At 38.5% G+C, this 13717-nt stretch overlaps 1 protein-coding gene across 1 annotated transcript in view; it reads right to left on the bottom strand.

Annotated features, from left to right (window-relative positions):
* The window catches only part of RELN (reelin), a gene marked incomplete at its 5' end in the record, with an annotated part of 495436 nt that overhangs the window by 119867 nt on the left and 361852 nt on the right, over positions 1 to 13717 (bottom strand). The window contains 4 exons of the mRNA XM_080818970.1: positions 1464 to 1650; positions 2560 to 2697; positions 10636 to 10748; positions 11806 to 11998. Of these exons, the coding sequence (XP_080675096.1) occupies positions 1464 to 1650; positions 2560 to 2697; positions 10636 to 10748; positions 11806 to 11998 (631 nt within the window). The remainder of the gene's footprint in view (positions 1 to 1463; positions 1651 to 2559; positions 2698 to 10635; positions 10749 to 11805; positions 11999 to 13717) is intronic.

Below are 13717 nucleotides of genomic sequence, written 5' to 3'. Positions count from 1 at the left end.
ACGATTATCTCTAACAATAATGACCAGCGGATGTTCGATGTCAATAGATAGGAAATACCATCAAGTAGAATTCATCCCTGATTTTCTATCATTCTCTACCTTGTTTGCTTGCTGCTGATTCTTTGTTCTGCACCTGCATCAAAACAAAACCTGTACCTATTTTTGCATTTGCATAAATTAACTTATTTTGGATTTCTGCCCAGATTCCACAACATATGAGCCCTACAGTGTATCACCCACACCTGCGTATTTGTTAGGTGATGTAGACTGGGACATTTCCAGTTGTCCTAGAACTGGTGGCTATAGTCCCTGCTGGAAAGAAGTGGTTTTAAGCACCTTGCATTCTAAAGAGAGCTGCTAATAAGTAGGGTTAGACATGCAGCTCAGGTTGGAGTACTGGACCTGCTCCCACTCTAGTCCTTTTTTTTTAAATTTTTTTATTTTAATAAACATATAATGTATTTTTATCACCAGGGGTACAGGTCTGTGAATCATCAGGTTTACACATTTCACAGCACTCATCATAGCCCCCACTCTAGTCCTTTTGAGGACTAAAGAGATGAACTGGAGGAGGGAGAAAGAAAATAATGTTCTGCCTAGATGGTAGCAAGGGAGGAGAGGAAGGTGGTTTGCCCTTCCCCATTGCTAACCAAGCAACAGGGGTTGGGCGTGTTCCAAGAGAATCAGTCTTAGAGATTCTAGGTGGCACCCTAGTCCCTTGGGGGTGTCTATTGACCTGTCTGTCCAATGTGGTGCTGCCCCTAGTGAAGATGAACACTTCAAGAAAAACTTCTACACTGTCTCTGTATAGACTTCCTGTCTGTGTGCCCCCAAATCTGTATGTTGAAAGCTTAACCCCTAAAGAGATGGCATTAGGGCATAGGGCCTTTATCAGGTTGTTAGGTTAGTCGGTTATGAGGGTGGAGCCCTCATCATGGTATTAGTGCCCTAATAAGAAGAGACACAAGACAGTCTGCTTTTTCTCTCTGTGCTCTCTCCACCACAAGTGAGGCTTCACCTTCACCACCACCACTCACCCCTCGCCCCCAGGCCACATGCTCATGCACCCTCCAATGCCAGGGCTAGAAGACCCGGAGTCCCTGTCCCACTCAAAGACCCTCCAGACATAAGCCCTGCTGGCTGGCAGGAGAGGAAGGCAACGAGGTTTAAATCAGGGACGAGAAGGGCAGGAATTTTCAACAGCCCTAACCTGGATTTGCAGTAACCCAAAACAATCACCCAACTACTAGAGTTTCCCAAATGTAGTTCAGGGATAAGAATTAGACAAAGGAATTTAAAAACAAGCAGTGTGGGGAAACATAAAACTGTCCCACGTTTGTACCTTCTGAGTTCAGGCTGCTTCGTAAACACTAACAAATGGAAACAGCCATTGCGCAGATCACATATTCCCATAGCTTAGTCAGACCTTAGTCATCACTCACCCCCGCCCCCCCAGCTCCTACCTTGCTGAAATACAGAGATGATCCAGAAGAGATGACCCCACACCCTTGTTCTGGCTTTACAATTTCTCCCCCAATGACTTCTTGCCAGTCAGACTCCCAACCATTCTGGTTCTCAAAATCCGACATGATCGTGGAAGGAAGAGCAGCTTCTGGGTGGCATTCGGTGCTTTGGTATCCCTGGTCACACCTGGGAGAGAGGAAAGGCCACGTAAGCAAGTCACAGCCTCTTTTTTTGGAATGCCACGGCCACGCTCCTGCAATGTTTCCCACGTCTCACTTTTACTCAGACCTTAGCATTCACACGAGATTTTTCTCGACAAAGTCAATCTGTGTCGGCAGGTCGGAACGACCTTCAGTTTTGGACACTGAAAAGGAAAAAGGACAGAATCCTTTCTTGAAAGAAATGGTGCTCTAACAGCAGAACCAAGGCATCAAGGAGTAATTAGGGAGGTGGGTACGTGCGTGTGTGCGTGCGCGTGCACGCGCATGCGTGTGGGGGTGTGTCGGCGGCTGGGGCGGGGCAAAAAGAGTGGGATCTTCCTGAAGGTCTTGAAAGTCACATGGAAGTGTTTGCTCATTCGACAGCCATATTTTATGGCTCCTCTTTCTGATTAAATTACATCTCTTTTAGAGTCTTAAGTATTAAAGTGTGTTCCTTTCTCATCCTCATTAGCGACGATCACCGCCTTCCCCGGCCTACAACCTTGAGCTTCTGGCCACGCGGCACAGGACAGCACGCAGCAGGGCTCTGACTCGTGTTCTAAGACTGTCAGGGGAACGGAAGCGAAACAATAGCAAGGCTCTTTTAACCCCCAAAGACGACTTTGGGGTAAATTAATAAACTCAGGGATGTAAACTCAGGAGGCCTCGTCTTGAGGTGAGGTTTTGAAGTTTAGGATATCTGGCTTCAGACTTCACTTAAAATGTAACAGCACCTTTTACACCTAAAATAAGAATAGAAAGAAGGATTGTGTCCTTTTGGCTCCTTCATTATTTATCAGTCTGTCCCTTCCGCTCTGATGACAACTGCTGTGTCATCCCATTGAACACAAACCCCGAGAAGCAGGCAGTCGATCACACGTGGCAGTGTGTGTACCTGCACACGCCGTGGTCACATGAGCCGTGCCCACTGCACATGTTGGGACACTGCTGTCCAATGTAAATGCTGTCCAAAGCCCACTCGTCTTGGGCTGTGTAATAGGTCTGACTCCAGCGGAAGCGGGTGGCACTGGACCTAGAAACAAGGGACGGGAGTGAGAACAATATATATATTGTTATATATATATGTATATATACACACATATATGTATATATTCAACATACAATTGTCAATTGTCAATATACAATTGTCAATATACTATATATATATATTTAAAGATTTTATTTATTTGACAAACACACAGCAAGAGAGGGAACACAAGCAGAGGGAGTGGCAGAGGGAGAGGGAGAAGCAGGCTTCCCACCAAGCAGAGAGCCCGATGAGGGGCTCCATCCCAGGACCCCAGCCCAAGGCAGATGCTTAACAACTGAGCCACCCAGGGGCCCCGAAAACAGTATTTTAATGGACACAAAGAATGTCAGAGTTTAGACTCTTTCAGATGACGAACTTTCTGGGAACTTGCATTTAGCTGCCAATCATTTTTCTGTGGTAGTTGAAAGTCTGTCAACAATTTGATGATGACGAAAAGTTAAAAAGAAATGTGGGGTTTAGATATATACCTCCATCTTAATTTAATTTGTTACATTTTGGAGAAAGACAAAATATCAGATTTTGTTGTTGTTGTTACACCGAGATTTGATGCCAGGAAAAGAAAGGAAGCAAGAAAGAATTAAAAAAAAAAGGTATATACAAAAGAGCCTCTCTTCCACAGAGGAAAATCTGAGGTGTTTTAGTTATAGTAATAAAATTTCTTTCAATAATTGGAAATTTTTTTTTTTACTTTCTAGAAAGTTTTTATTCATCATTTGATTTTCAATTTCTTGACTATAATGAATCAGAAGTGTTCCTATAAAAAATACAAAGTTTCTAAGATGTAAATTGGATTCCTTAATATATTGACCAGAGACTAAAATTATGTAAATAACATAAAATGGAAAAATTAATCTTGTTTAACTAACATACATTCTAAATTAAAAGCAAAGTATATGGTTGGAAAAATATGCAGTCTTACTATTATAATATATATTATACTTAATATATATAAATCATATATTTTATTATATATAAATATATATTATAGTATATTTTATATTATATATTTATATATAATGTATATATACATATATAATTATATTATTATATATAATATATACACACATATATAATTATATTATAATGTACATATTATGTATAATTATATATAATTATATATGTGTGTATATATTATGTGTATATATGTATATGTACATATATAAATTATATTACAATATAAATAATATATATAAATATAATATAATATAATTTATATATAAGTATATATATACAATATACAATATATAAATATACTATAATATAATTTATATATAAAAATATATAGCAGTATATGTATAAAATATATTAATATATATTTAATTATTTAATATATATTTAATATATTATATACTAATATATTTAATATACATTTAATAATTAATTTACTATGTATTTAATAATTAATAAATATTGTAATATATAATATATAAATATATTTTTGTTGTTGTTGTTGTTGTTTTTTCAGCATAATAGTATTCATTGTTTTTTCACCACACCCAGTGCTCCATGCAATCTGTGCCCTCCCTAATACCCACCACCTGGTTCCCCCAACCTCCCACCCCCCGCCCCTTCAAAACCCTCAGGTTGTTTTTCCAGAGTCTGTAGTCTCTCATGGTTCACCTCCCCTTCCAATGTCCCTCAACTCCCTTCTCCTCTCCATCTCCCCTTGTCCTCTATATTATTTGTTATGCTCCACAAATAAGTGAAACCATATGATACTTGACTCTCTCTGTTTGACTTATTTCACTCAGCATAAATTATTGAAATTGGAAACTGGAAACTTCCAGTGAGCTCTCAATATCAAAAGTTTTGTTTGGGGGTATTGTTTTGGGATTGAGGGACATGCTACAATGTGCTGTAAGAAAAACATGTTCTAGAAGTAAGAACATCTGGGTGCTAAATTCTGTGGATCATTTCAGACACATTAACTTGGGTAGATTTCATGGGCAAGCTGTTGTTAAGTGGAAATAAAAAGTTAAACTGTCCATTACACATAGAGAAACACTTGGGACCTCCATTCCTCTAAACCAGACAGAAAGTCTACAGAAGAGGGTATTTTGGGAGCAACGTCAAGAAAGTTTCCATCCACTGACAGTCACAAAAAATTCTTTTCAGTTTCCATCAGATTTTTTGCCTCTAGAAATTTTCAGAGAGTGTGATGAGTTCTTTTTGGTTAAAGTGCAAAACAAAAGAAAACAAAAAGGATTTGCAGAATTAATGTGCATGCCCCATTCCATGGATTAAACCCTCCCCAGGGGCGCCTGGGTGGCTCAGTGGGTTAAAGTCTCTGCCTTCGGCTCAGGTCATGATCCCAGAGTCCTGGGATCGAGACCCACATCAGGCTCTCTGCTCAGCAGGGAGCCTGCTTCCTCCTCTCTCTCTCTGCCTGCCTCTCTGCCTACTTGTGATCTCTGTTTGTCAAATAAATAAATAAAATCTTAAAAAAAAAAACCCTTCCCAAGCACACTGTCTACACATACAGTTGATCTTGACTGCTCTGAATGATCCCTTAATGTCTACTGCATCAATTACGCACATATTAAATACTCCCTAAGTGTGTAACAGATTGTTAAAATCCAGACTAAGCCTTTACTGTTTATTTTGCCAATGATCTGTGGCTAATAAGTTGCACTTTTATTCCTAACAGCATAATTCCAGGACTCGCTGAGATGCATCCAACAGACACCGATTTGCTGCATATCAGTGCCTGTCAATGATACATGCAAGACACAGATACACCTCCTCTGTGATAATAGTTTATATACGAAATCGAATAGCCATCACAATTTTCATAGTCCCATTAAGAAATGGTTTGTAGAAGATCCTACTATAAAAGTAGGTATGTTGTTTTAGAGCATGGAGCCCTAGAGAGAAGCAGCAAATTAAGTTTGATACATCAGCATCATGCAAAGGAAAGATGACCATATTTTGTCAGGACTGATGATAATCTGAGTCAAGTCTGAGGCCACAAATGTCTAGACTGTGGGCTTTTCTAGGGACAAGGCTATCTTTGGTCTCAACTATTTGCACAGGAACAGAATAAAGTAGGTATACCAAAAGAGACTGTGAAAAAAAATGAGTCAATGAGTGGATAAACAGGCCAGGAAAGGGCAGCCTGTTACTGCCTTCTGTAGGTAATGGAGTAAAGAACATGCTAGGAGTCTGGGGACTCGACCCCATGGACCCTAGCTCTGCAATTTATCAGCTGTGTGACCTTTAGTGAGAAATTCAAGCCTTGAGGCTTTCTAGTTCTTCACCTCTCAAATAAAGGGATTGGGCAAACTGATTTCTAAGATCCCTTCTAGCTTGTAAATTTAGTGATTGTTCTGGTGGCTGCTGACTGAGGTGATGGTTTATTTTCTGTATAGTTACATGCCTACGTGAAACCATGGCATACCTTGTTTGAAGTTTGGCTATCTCAAACATTAAAATGGGGTTGGAGGGTTTCAGACATCTGTCCCAGATTTCCCAGTTTATTTATGTTTCTGAACAGTCACATGTAAGTAAGCACATTCTAAATTCTTTTACTAATTAGTCCTTACATGCATCTTGTGAACTCTCAAAAAAGAGAATATTTCCTTAAGAAGAAAAGCTTACAGTGGATTTTTCCGTTTAAAATTATAATCACAGTTTAATGTGCTGATGTTAATTAACAGAAAAGGAAGCAAGAAAAGGTTGAATATTGGCTTCGTTTTTAGTGAGAAAAAAAAATTAGTTGTGTGAGCAATCTCCAGCTGGTCACACATGAGAACACAAGGTGTGATCTCACTGATTTGCAGCTGTGTCATTGCTAAATATTGCCCTCAATACAAATATTTAATTTGCCAACCCCCATCCCCCTCCCTGGCCCAGATCTAAGCATTCTTAGAAGGAAAATCTTGAGCACTTTGGATTGGGTCTGAAAGTGAGACCACTGTTAATGTGGATCATGAGATGAAGTTGACTAGCATTTCAAACCCAAACTCTGTGGATTCATCAAAGCAACAAAACTTGTCAGTCTTGTCTTTATTTGATTTTTTGCCCCATATAAACTTCTAGACTGAATTAAAATAGCATTGAGCCGTCTCTTGATAGTTAGGTATCAAGGTATCAAAGCTGAGGAATCACGGTAAATGAAGGCAGACCAAATTGTATTTTCCACCTTCAGAGTTACTGTAATCACATTTACCCAATTATTCTGAAACTCATTCAGTCATTAGGTGTAGATTTGTTTATGAAGTCAGCAACTGACATCTGTTTGGGTCTCATCAGGCCCTGTTCTTATGTAAATGTCTCTCATAAAAACAAAATTAATTTTCATTGGGTAACAAATGTTCAGTTCATATGCAATATAATTTCTCCAAGCAGGTGTATATATATTCAGTATTTCTACTCTAAGTTGTCCTATCTAGCATATTTTCCAAAGTTAACAGATCTTTGGTAAGGTGGGGACCAAATTTGCTCATGTGTATACAATTTAGAGTTGTGTATGTGTGAATCAAAGCAGCAGAACGAAGATTTGCCGGAAGGAATACTGTTTCAAACTAAACTGCACTCCCTTTTCCCCGATGCTTGAGAAAAACATGCTTTTGCAAAAATTTGAAATGACGATAATAAATAAAATGATCAAGAATGCCAGGAACACTAAATGCACTTTATCTTTACAGCAGAGCTTTTAAAAAGCATTAGAAATCCCAAACCAATGATAATAACCAGATAAACACTATTTTTTTTAATATATAGCAATCATGTTTAGTTTAAGTATTAGCAGGAATGTTAAAAGAAACTATCTTATTGGGTTTGTTTTTAAAAAATATTTTTACTCTCTTTACCCAGGGCTTTAGAAAAAAAATTGGAAAAGCAGAGTTCAGTTATTCAGTTACATGGACTTAAAGGCAAATGGTTGCAGGAATAATGCAGTAGACATTGAGGTACCCTGAATTAAAACTTTACTCAATGCCTCAACATTGAATGAGTACCCAACATGTGGCAGGTAGTGTTGGAACTGAAGTGTTTATGGGTCCAAGAGATTTCCTCTCAAGTGCTGAATAAACATGATGAGAATTGATCTTTTCTGACTATACTAAAACTTTGAACTCAGTGCTACTATCTTGTAGCTAGGAAATAATCATGCAAGATACAATCTAAATGTGAAATAACAGGCAAAGGTGAGGTGTTTTTCTTTTTTTGATAAAAGATAATAATTTTTGGATACTGCCTAAATTCCACTAATAAAGAAGAATAGTTTAGCGGTGTCTGGGTGGCTCAGTTGGTTAAGCACCTGACTTCAGCTCAGGTCATGATTTCAGGGTCCTGGGGTCAAGCCCACGCTGGGCTCCCCACTCAGTAGGGAATCTACTTTTCTCTCCCCTTCTCCCCTGCCCCTCTCCCCATTGCTAACTCTCTTGTGTGCACTCTATCTCTCTCTCAAATAAATAAAATCTTTAAAAAAACAAGAATAATAGTTTATAACATTTCTGGGGATGAAAAGACATCTCTAAGTTATGCTATCAAGATGACCTTACCATCATAATTTTGAAATTATACCCCATATGTCAATAAAGAAAAATCAGCATTTTTAAATCATGAGGGTGATACACTTAATGGTGAAATAAACACAAAGAAAAAACCACAGTAGGCTTACAGCAAGTATGACTACTATTTCAATTGTTTGATCTGTTGCTTTTTTATAATCGTGATTGATATGCTTGGAATATCATTGAAATTTAATACAAATCTTAATTATATTCCTAGGAGTAGACATAAAAAACTAGGATGCTGGAGAAAGTAGCAACTTGTTATACAAAGCATTAACAGAGTATCCAGGAAATGGCTCACAGTTGGATATAAAAAAATCTGTGGAAATCAAATTTCAAGCATTGTGTTCCAATTGACATAATGATGAATCCTTAAAAATAATCAAGGAGGCATTCTTCTATAATTCAGTAATTCAGTCTCCAACTAAAGGATGTATAATAATAACTCAAGGTTGTTATCTAACCAATTGTTTTTGTGTAGAGCCCAACTTCCATGAAAAATGATCGAAGAAGGCTTTATTTAGTAATTTCTCTTTACAAAAGGGCTCTTGGAAGGCTGATGGCACAGAAAAATATAATTCTTGTCTCTTTCATGCTTTTTCTACTACCCACGTTACAGAATCTTAGAATTCTTGAACTGAAAGGGACTTTTATAAGATCACCTAATTAAACTTCTTCATTCTACTCCTAAGAAATCTGACTTGAAGAGGTTTGAATGGTTAAAATCGTACAATTAATTAATCACTGGTAAGGAAAGACTGAGAGCTTGGGCCTTCTAATTTCTAGTCCAAGGTTCTTTCTTGGGTAAGCTTATCCTGTCCCAGGACTTCAAACTGTACTCATGGTATTTAATCTTCAACCCAAACCTCTTTTCTGAGCTCCGGATGTGTAAGTCCAGTTGGCTTCTTGGCATTTCTGCTTGGATAGGGAAGTACCTCAAACCCCACATCCCCCAAGCAGAACACTTTATTTCCTGCCCCAAATCCACTCCTTCTCCAGGCTTCCTCACCTCAGTCAGTGGTATCACCATCCGGCAATTTCCCTAGGCCTCAGATTTACAAACTGTTTTTGACTCTTACTTTCTTACCAAAACTCCCATCTAGTGCATCAGCAAGCCCTATTTGATTCAAATATATTTCGCAATGATGGCTCCTGTCTTGTCTGCTATAATCATACTCCAAGCCACCTAAAAATCAAACTCCTGGAAACATTTAACTCCCTGTCTTCACCCTTTCTTCCACAATCTAGTCCTCACAAGGCACCCACAGTGACCAATCTAACACAAAATTATGTAATATTTAGAGAAAAAAGGTGTTTTTCTTTTACATGTTATCAAATATTTAACTTTCTCTCTAATTACTGAGGCTTTAGCTTCCTGGGGGATGATTTTTATGGTTATTGAGAGAATGTGAATAGGGAAAAAAAGTGTGTATTAAGCTTTTAAAATAAAAAGTAGGGCTTTTCAGTGAGAAAACAGCCTTGAAATCCAAATTGTCTTGACATAGGAGAGTCTGGATTCCTGTATCCTTCCCTTCTACATATGTCAAACCTAAAGGAACAGGTCATTGAGTTGGGGCAGAAAGGGAGGTCAGAAAAAGCTGGGACACAGAGGGTATCACGCTAAGTGAATTAAGTCAGACTGAGAAAGACAAACACTACACAATTTCACTCATATACAGAATCTAAAATACAAAACCGGGGCTTTAGGTGACTTAGTCGGTTAACCGTCTGCTCAGGTCCTGGGATTGAGTGCCCACAATGGGCTCCAGCTCAGCAGAGAGTCTGCTTCTCCTTCTCCTGCTCCTCCTGCTTGTGCTCTCTCTCTCTCTCTCTCTCTCTCTCAAATAAATAAATAAATAAAATCATAAAAAATAAAATAAAATACAAAAAACTGAATAAACAACCAAAAAGCAGAATCAGACCAACGAATACAGAGAACAGTCTGCTGGTTGCCACAGGGTGAGGAGGGTGGACAAAATGGGTGCAGGGGAGTGGGAAATAAAGTTTTCTATTTAGGGAAAGAATAAGTCATAGGAATAAAAGGCAAAGCATAGGAAATAGGTTAATGGCATTGTATTAGTGCTGTATGGGGACACACAGTAGCTACACTGATGGCGAGTACAGCATAACCCAGAGTTGTCGAACACTAAATTGTATACCTGATATACTCATGTAACATTGTGTGCCAACCCTACTAAAATCAAAAACAAAGTAAGACAGTTTGGAAATCAAATTTTCGGCTCTATTTTTCAAATCTCCTGGGTATAAAAGAACGATCTGGGTCTTTCAATGACAAAGAAAATTCCTCTTGCCATTATGCTTAACTCTTCTTCACATTCAAGTCATGCTAATAGGGACGGTAAAAGTTAAAGTCACAACCATATCTATAGATATCATCTCTCACCAAGTTTTCTGGGGAAGAAGCACTGTGACTCTTCTCCACTGTGTGAACTCAGTGGCATGGTAAATACTTGCTGACGTGAATTCCTGACAACTCGGCATACTTGGAAGACATTCCTAGAAGAGAGGAAGGCAAAAGTTAAACTTGGCTTCCGTTCCTCCAGGCACAATATATGTTGACTCACTCACCACGAGTGATAAAGGCCTTAAAAAAGTCTTATATCATAATCTTAACTATTTGCAATATGGATGCAATCCATGATTCTTCCTTCTATGAAGCTAAAATATTTAGGAAATAATGGAAACAAGTGTCACCGGGAAATTAAATGTCTTTTAATTCTGACGTATGAAAGCGGACATGGATTAGGATCCACATTTCTGACCTGTTATCATAACACAGGCATTTCATAAAATTATTCTATGCGGTGTGCTATTTATACATTTATTCCAACATCTGATCACCGAGTATATACCTAAAGGAGTACATTTGATCTTAAGAATCTGGGGGTGCCTGGGTGGCTCAGTGGGTTAAAGCCTCTGCCTTCGGCTCAGGTCATGATCCCGGGGTCCTGGGATCGAGCCCCACATCGGGCTCTCTGCTCAGCGGGGAGCCTGCTTCCTCCTCTCTCTCTCTCTCTCTCTCTCTGCCTGCCTCTCTGCCTACGTGTGATCTCTGTATGTCAAATAAATAAATAAAATCTTAAAAAAAAAAAGGAATCTGGATCTACACGCTTCTTTTCTTCTTTTTTAAAGACAAGATATGCCAGATTCCTAATACAGTCTACCTACAGGTAAAGAGAGTTAGAAAGGAACAGATGAAGACATGCTATAGGGAGAGAAGAAAGAGTGGAGGGAGGAAGAGGGTCTGAGAGGAAGGAGGAAGGAAGGTTAGAGAAAATTTATGGAAGAAGAGGGCTAGAGAAAATAATTTCTCAAACACTATCCTAAGTATCCAGTCCTGAAGTCATTCCCATTTCTTTTTTATTTTCAATTACAATTTAGTATCCAAGAGTGCAGAATGTGGAATCCTTGTTGCTGACTTGACGCCAGTGCTAAGTCACAAATAACATAGTTCCTTTTGAACCAAACCTAAACTTTTAGAACTGCAACTCTCTGCTTCCTATGTAAAAAGAAGGAGCCCACCTGTCACAAGCATAAGAGAAAACAGACTTACCTCTTGGACCAGGTGCCAGGTGAGGCCATGATTGGTTGAGTACTCTAGCTTCACCTGGTTGTCCATGTGCGGGGTGTACTTCTGGCCACAGCCCATCACCAAGCTGAACTGAATCATGTAGGATGCTCCTATCTGCATTGATTGTGTTTCCACATAGCGCATACTTGAGGCAAGTTTGGAGTCTCCTGTGAAACTGAAAGACAGAGGTGGGAATCAGAAGATTAGAAAGATTAAGAAGAGCCCGAGTGACAATCAGGCTCTTCATTTCATACCACACACCAAAATAATTTCATTTTGCTTGTTTACATCTTGCCAAGCTTGAAAATGGATTTCAGTCAATCTAATAAATGCAATTTAAGACACTCTTCCTATCAAAGAAGCAACGTTTTTTTTTTTTTAACTTAATACCTAGAGTTGTCAAATATACTTGAAAATGGGTACTCACTCATATAATGTTCATGACTGTAAACCCTTTGACTTATTAATATCACTGCTTAGAATCTTTCCAAAGGAAATCATCCTAAATTCAAGGACAGTTTTATAAAATATGATGAATACTGCAGGTCTACTTACAAGAGTAATTGGTAACCATATCAATGTCAAACTAAAGGGAAAATAGAATCCTTAAGAAAACTGGGATAGCCTCTTGACAGATTATCCACATTGCAAATATTTATGAAGGTAATGTAATCACATTAACATGCTTATGAGAAAATACATTTTTAAAAATCCACAAAATGATCCATAAAGGAAATTCACCAGAATGTTTGCTGTGGCTCTGTTTGGTAGTGGGAAACTAGATAGTTTACATCTTTTCTTTCTTTTTTATTTTTTAATTTTTTTTGAAATAGTCTTCAATGCTTAGGCATTAAATACCGAAAACATCATAATGTAGTTTTAATGACTGTGCTTCAAGCTGGTAAAATTTTACTGGGTCCCAGTTGAGTCCATGTAATTGTAAACTGTTTGAAGACAGGCACAAATACTTTTTTAGAGCAAACTGCTCAAGGAATTTATAATCCATCAGAGGAGATCAAAATATGGACACATTTTCACTGTGGTTAATAAGGGTCAGTGTAAACATTCCCAGGGTCAACCACACTGGAGTTTGTCTGCCATAATGCTTGGTACTGCTATCATGAAGCAGGGACAATACCACGCATCGGGAGTAGTTCCTATCTGTCAGGGGGCTGAGCCCATATAAAGGGAATGATGCAAAAATCTGTGATGTCTTTGAGGCATATTTGCCCTTTGCTGACTAACTACTCTGCCTTGCTTCTTGCAGACATTAAGATGTTATTTAAAGATGGAACATCGTCCATATGGAGGATCATCACAGGTTTGGGCTCAAGGTCACAAAATGCAAGAAGTTTTTTCCTAACAGTGACTAATTACTCTTTACCAATTTTAAATTAAGTTTTTGCACGTGGACAACGAATAGAGGAATAAAATGGTTAAGAGCCCCAAACTTTGCTTTTGCTGAAGGGTCAATAAAAAGAAGGGACATTTGGGGCACCTGGGTGGCTCAGTGGGTTAAAGCCTCTGCCTTCGGCTCAGGTCATGATCTCAGGGTCTTGGGATCGAGCCCCACATTCGGCTCTCTGCTCAGCAGGGAGCCTGCTTCCCCTTCTCTCTCTGCCTGCCTCTCTGCCTACTTGTGATCTCTGTCAAATAAATAAATAAAATTTAAAAAAAAAAAAGGAAGGGACATTCATGTTTATAACTGCTGGTGTTACACATTTGGTGCTGTCAACTTGTTTATTGTTAATAATACAGATGCCCACACGTTGTTGAGTCTAGGCCATATCCTCAGACTGTGCTAAGCACAATACTCACATTATCGTCCTTAGTTTCATCTTTACAGTAACTCTGTGAAGTAGGAATAATATCTCTAGTTAACAGATGGGGAAAT

This window comes from Martes martes, assembly GCF_963455335.1.
Source record: "Martes martes genome assembly, chromosome: 11".
NCBI lineage: Eukaryota > Metazoa > Chordata > Mammalia > Carnivora > Mustelidae > Martes > Martes martes.
This window is presented reverse-complemented; position numbering and strand designations above follow the sequence as displayed.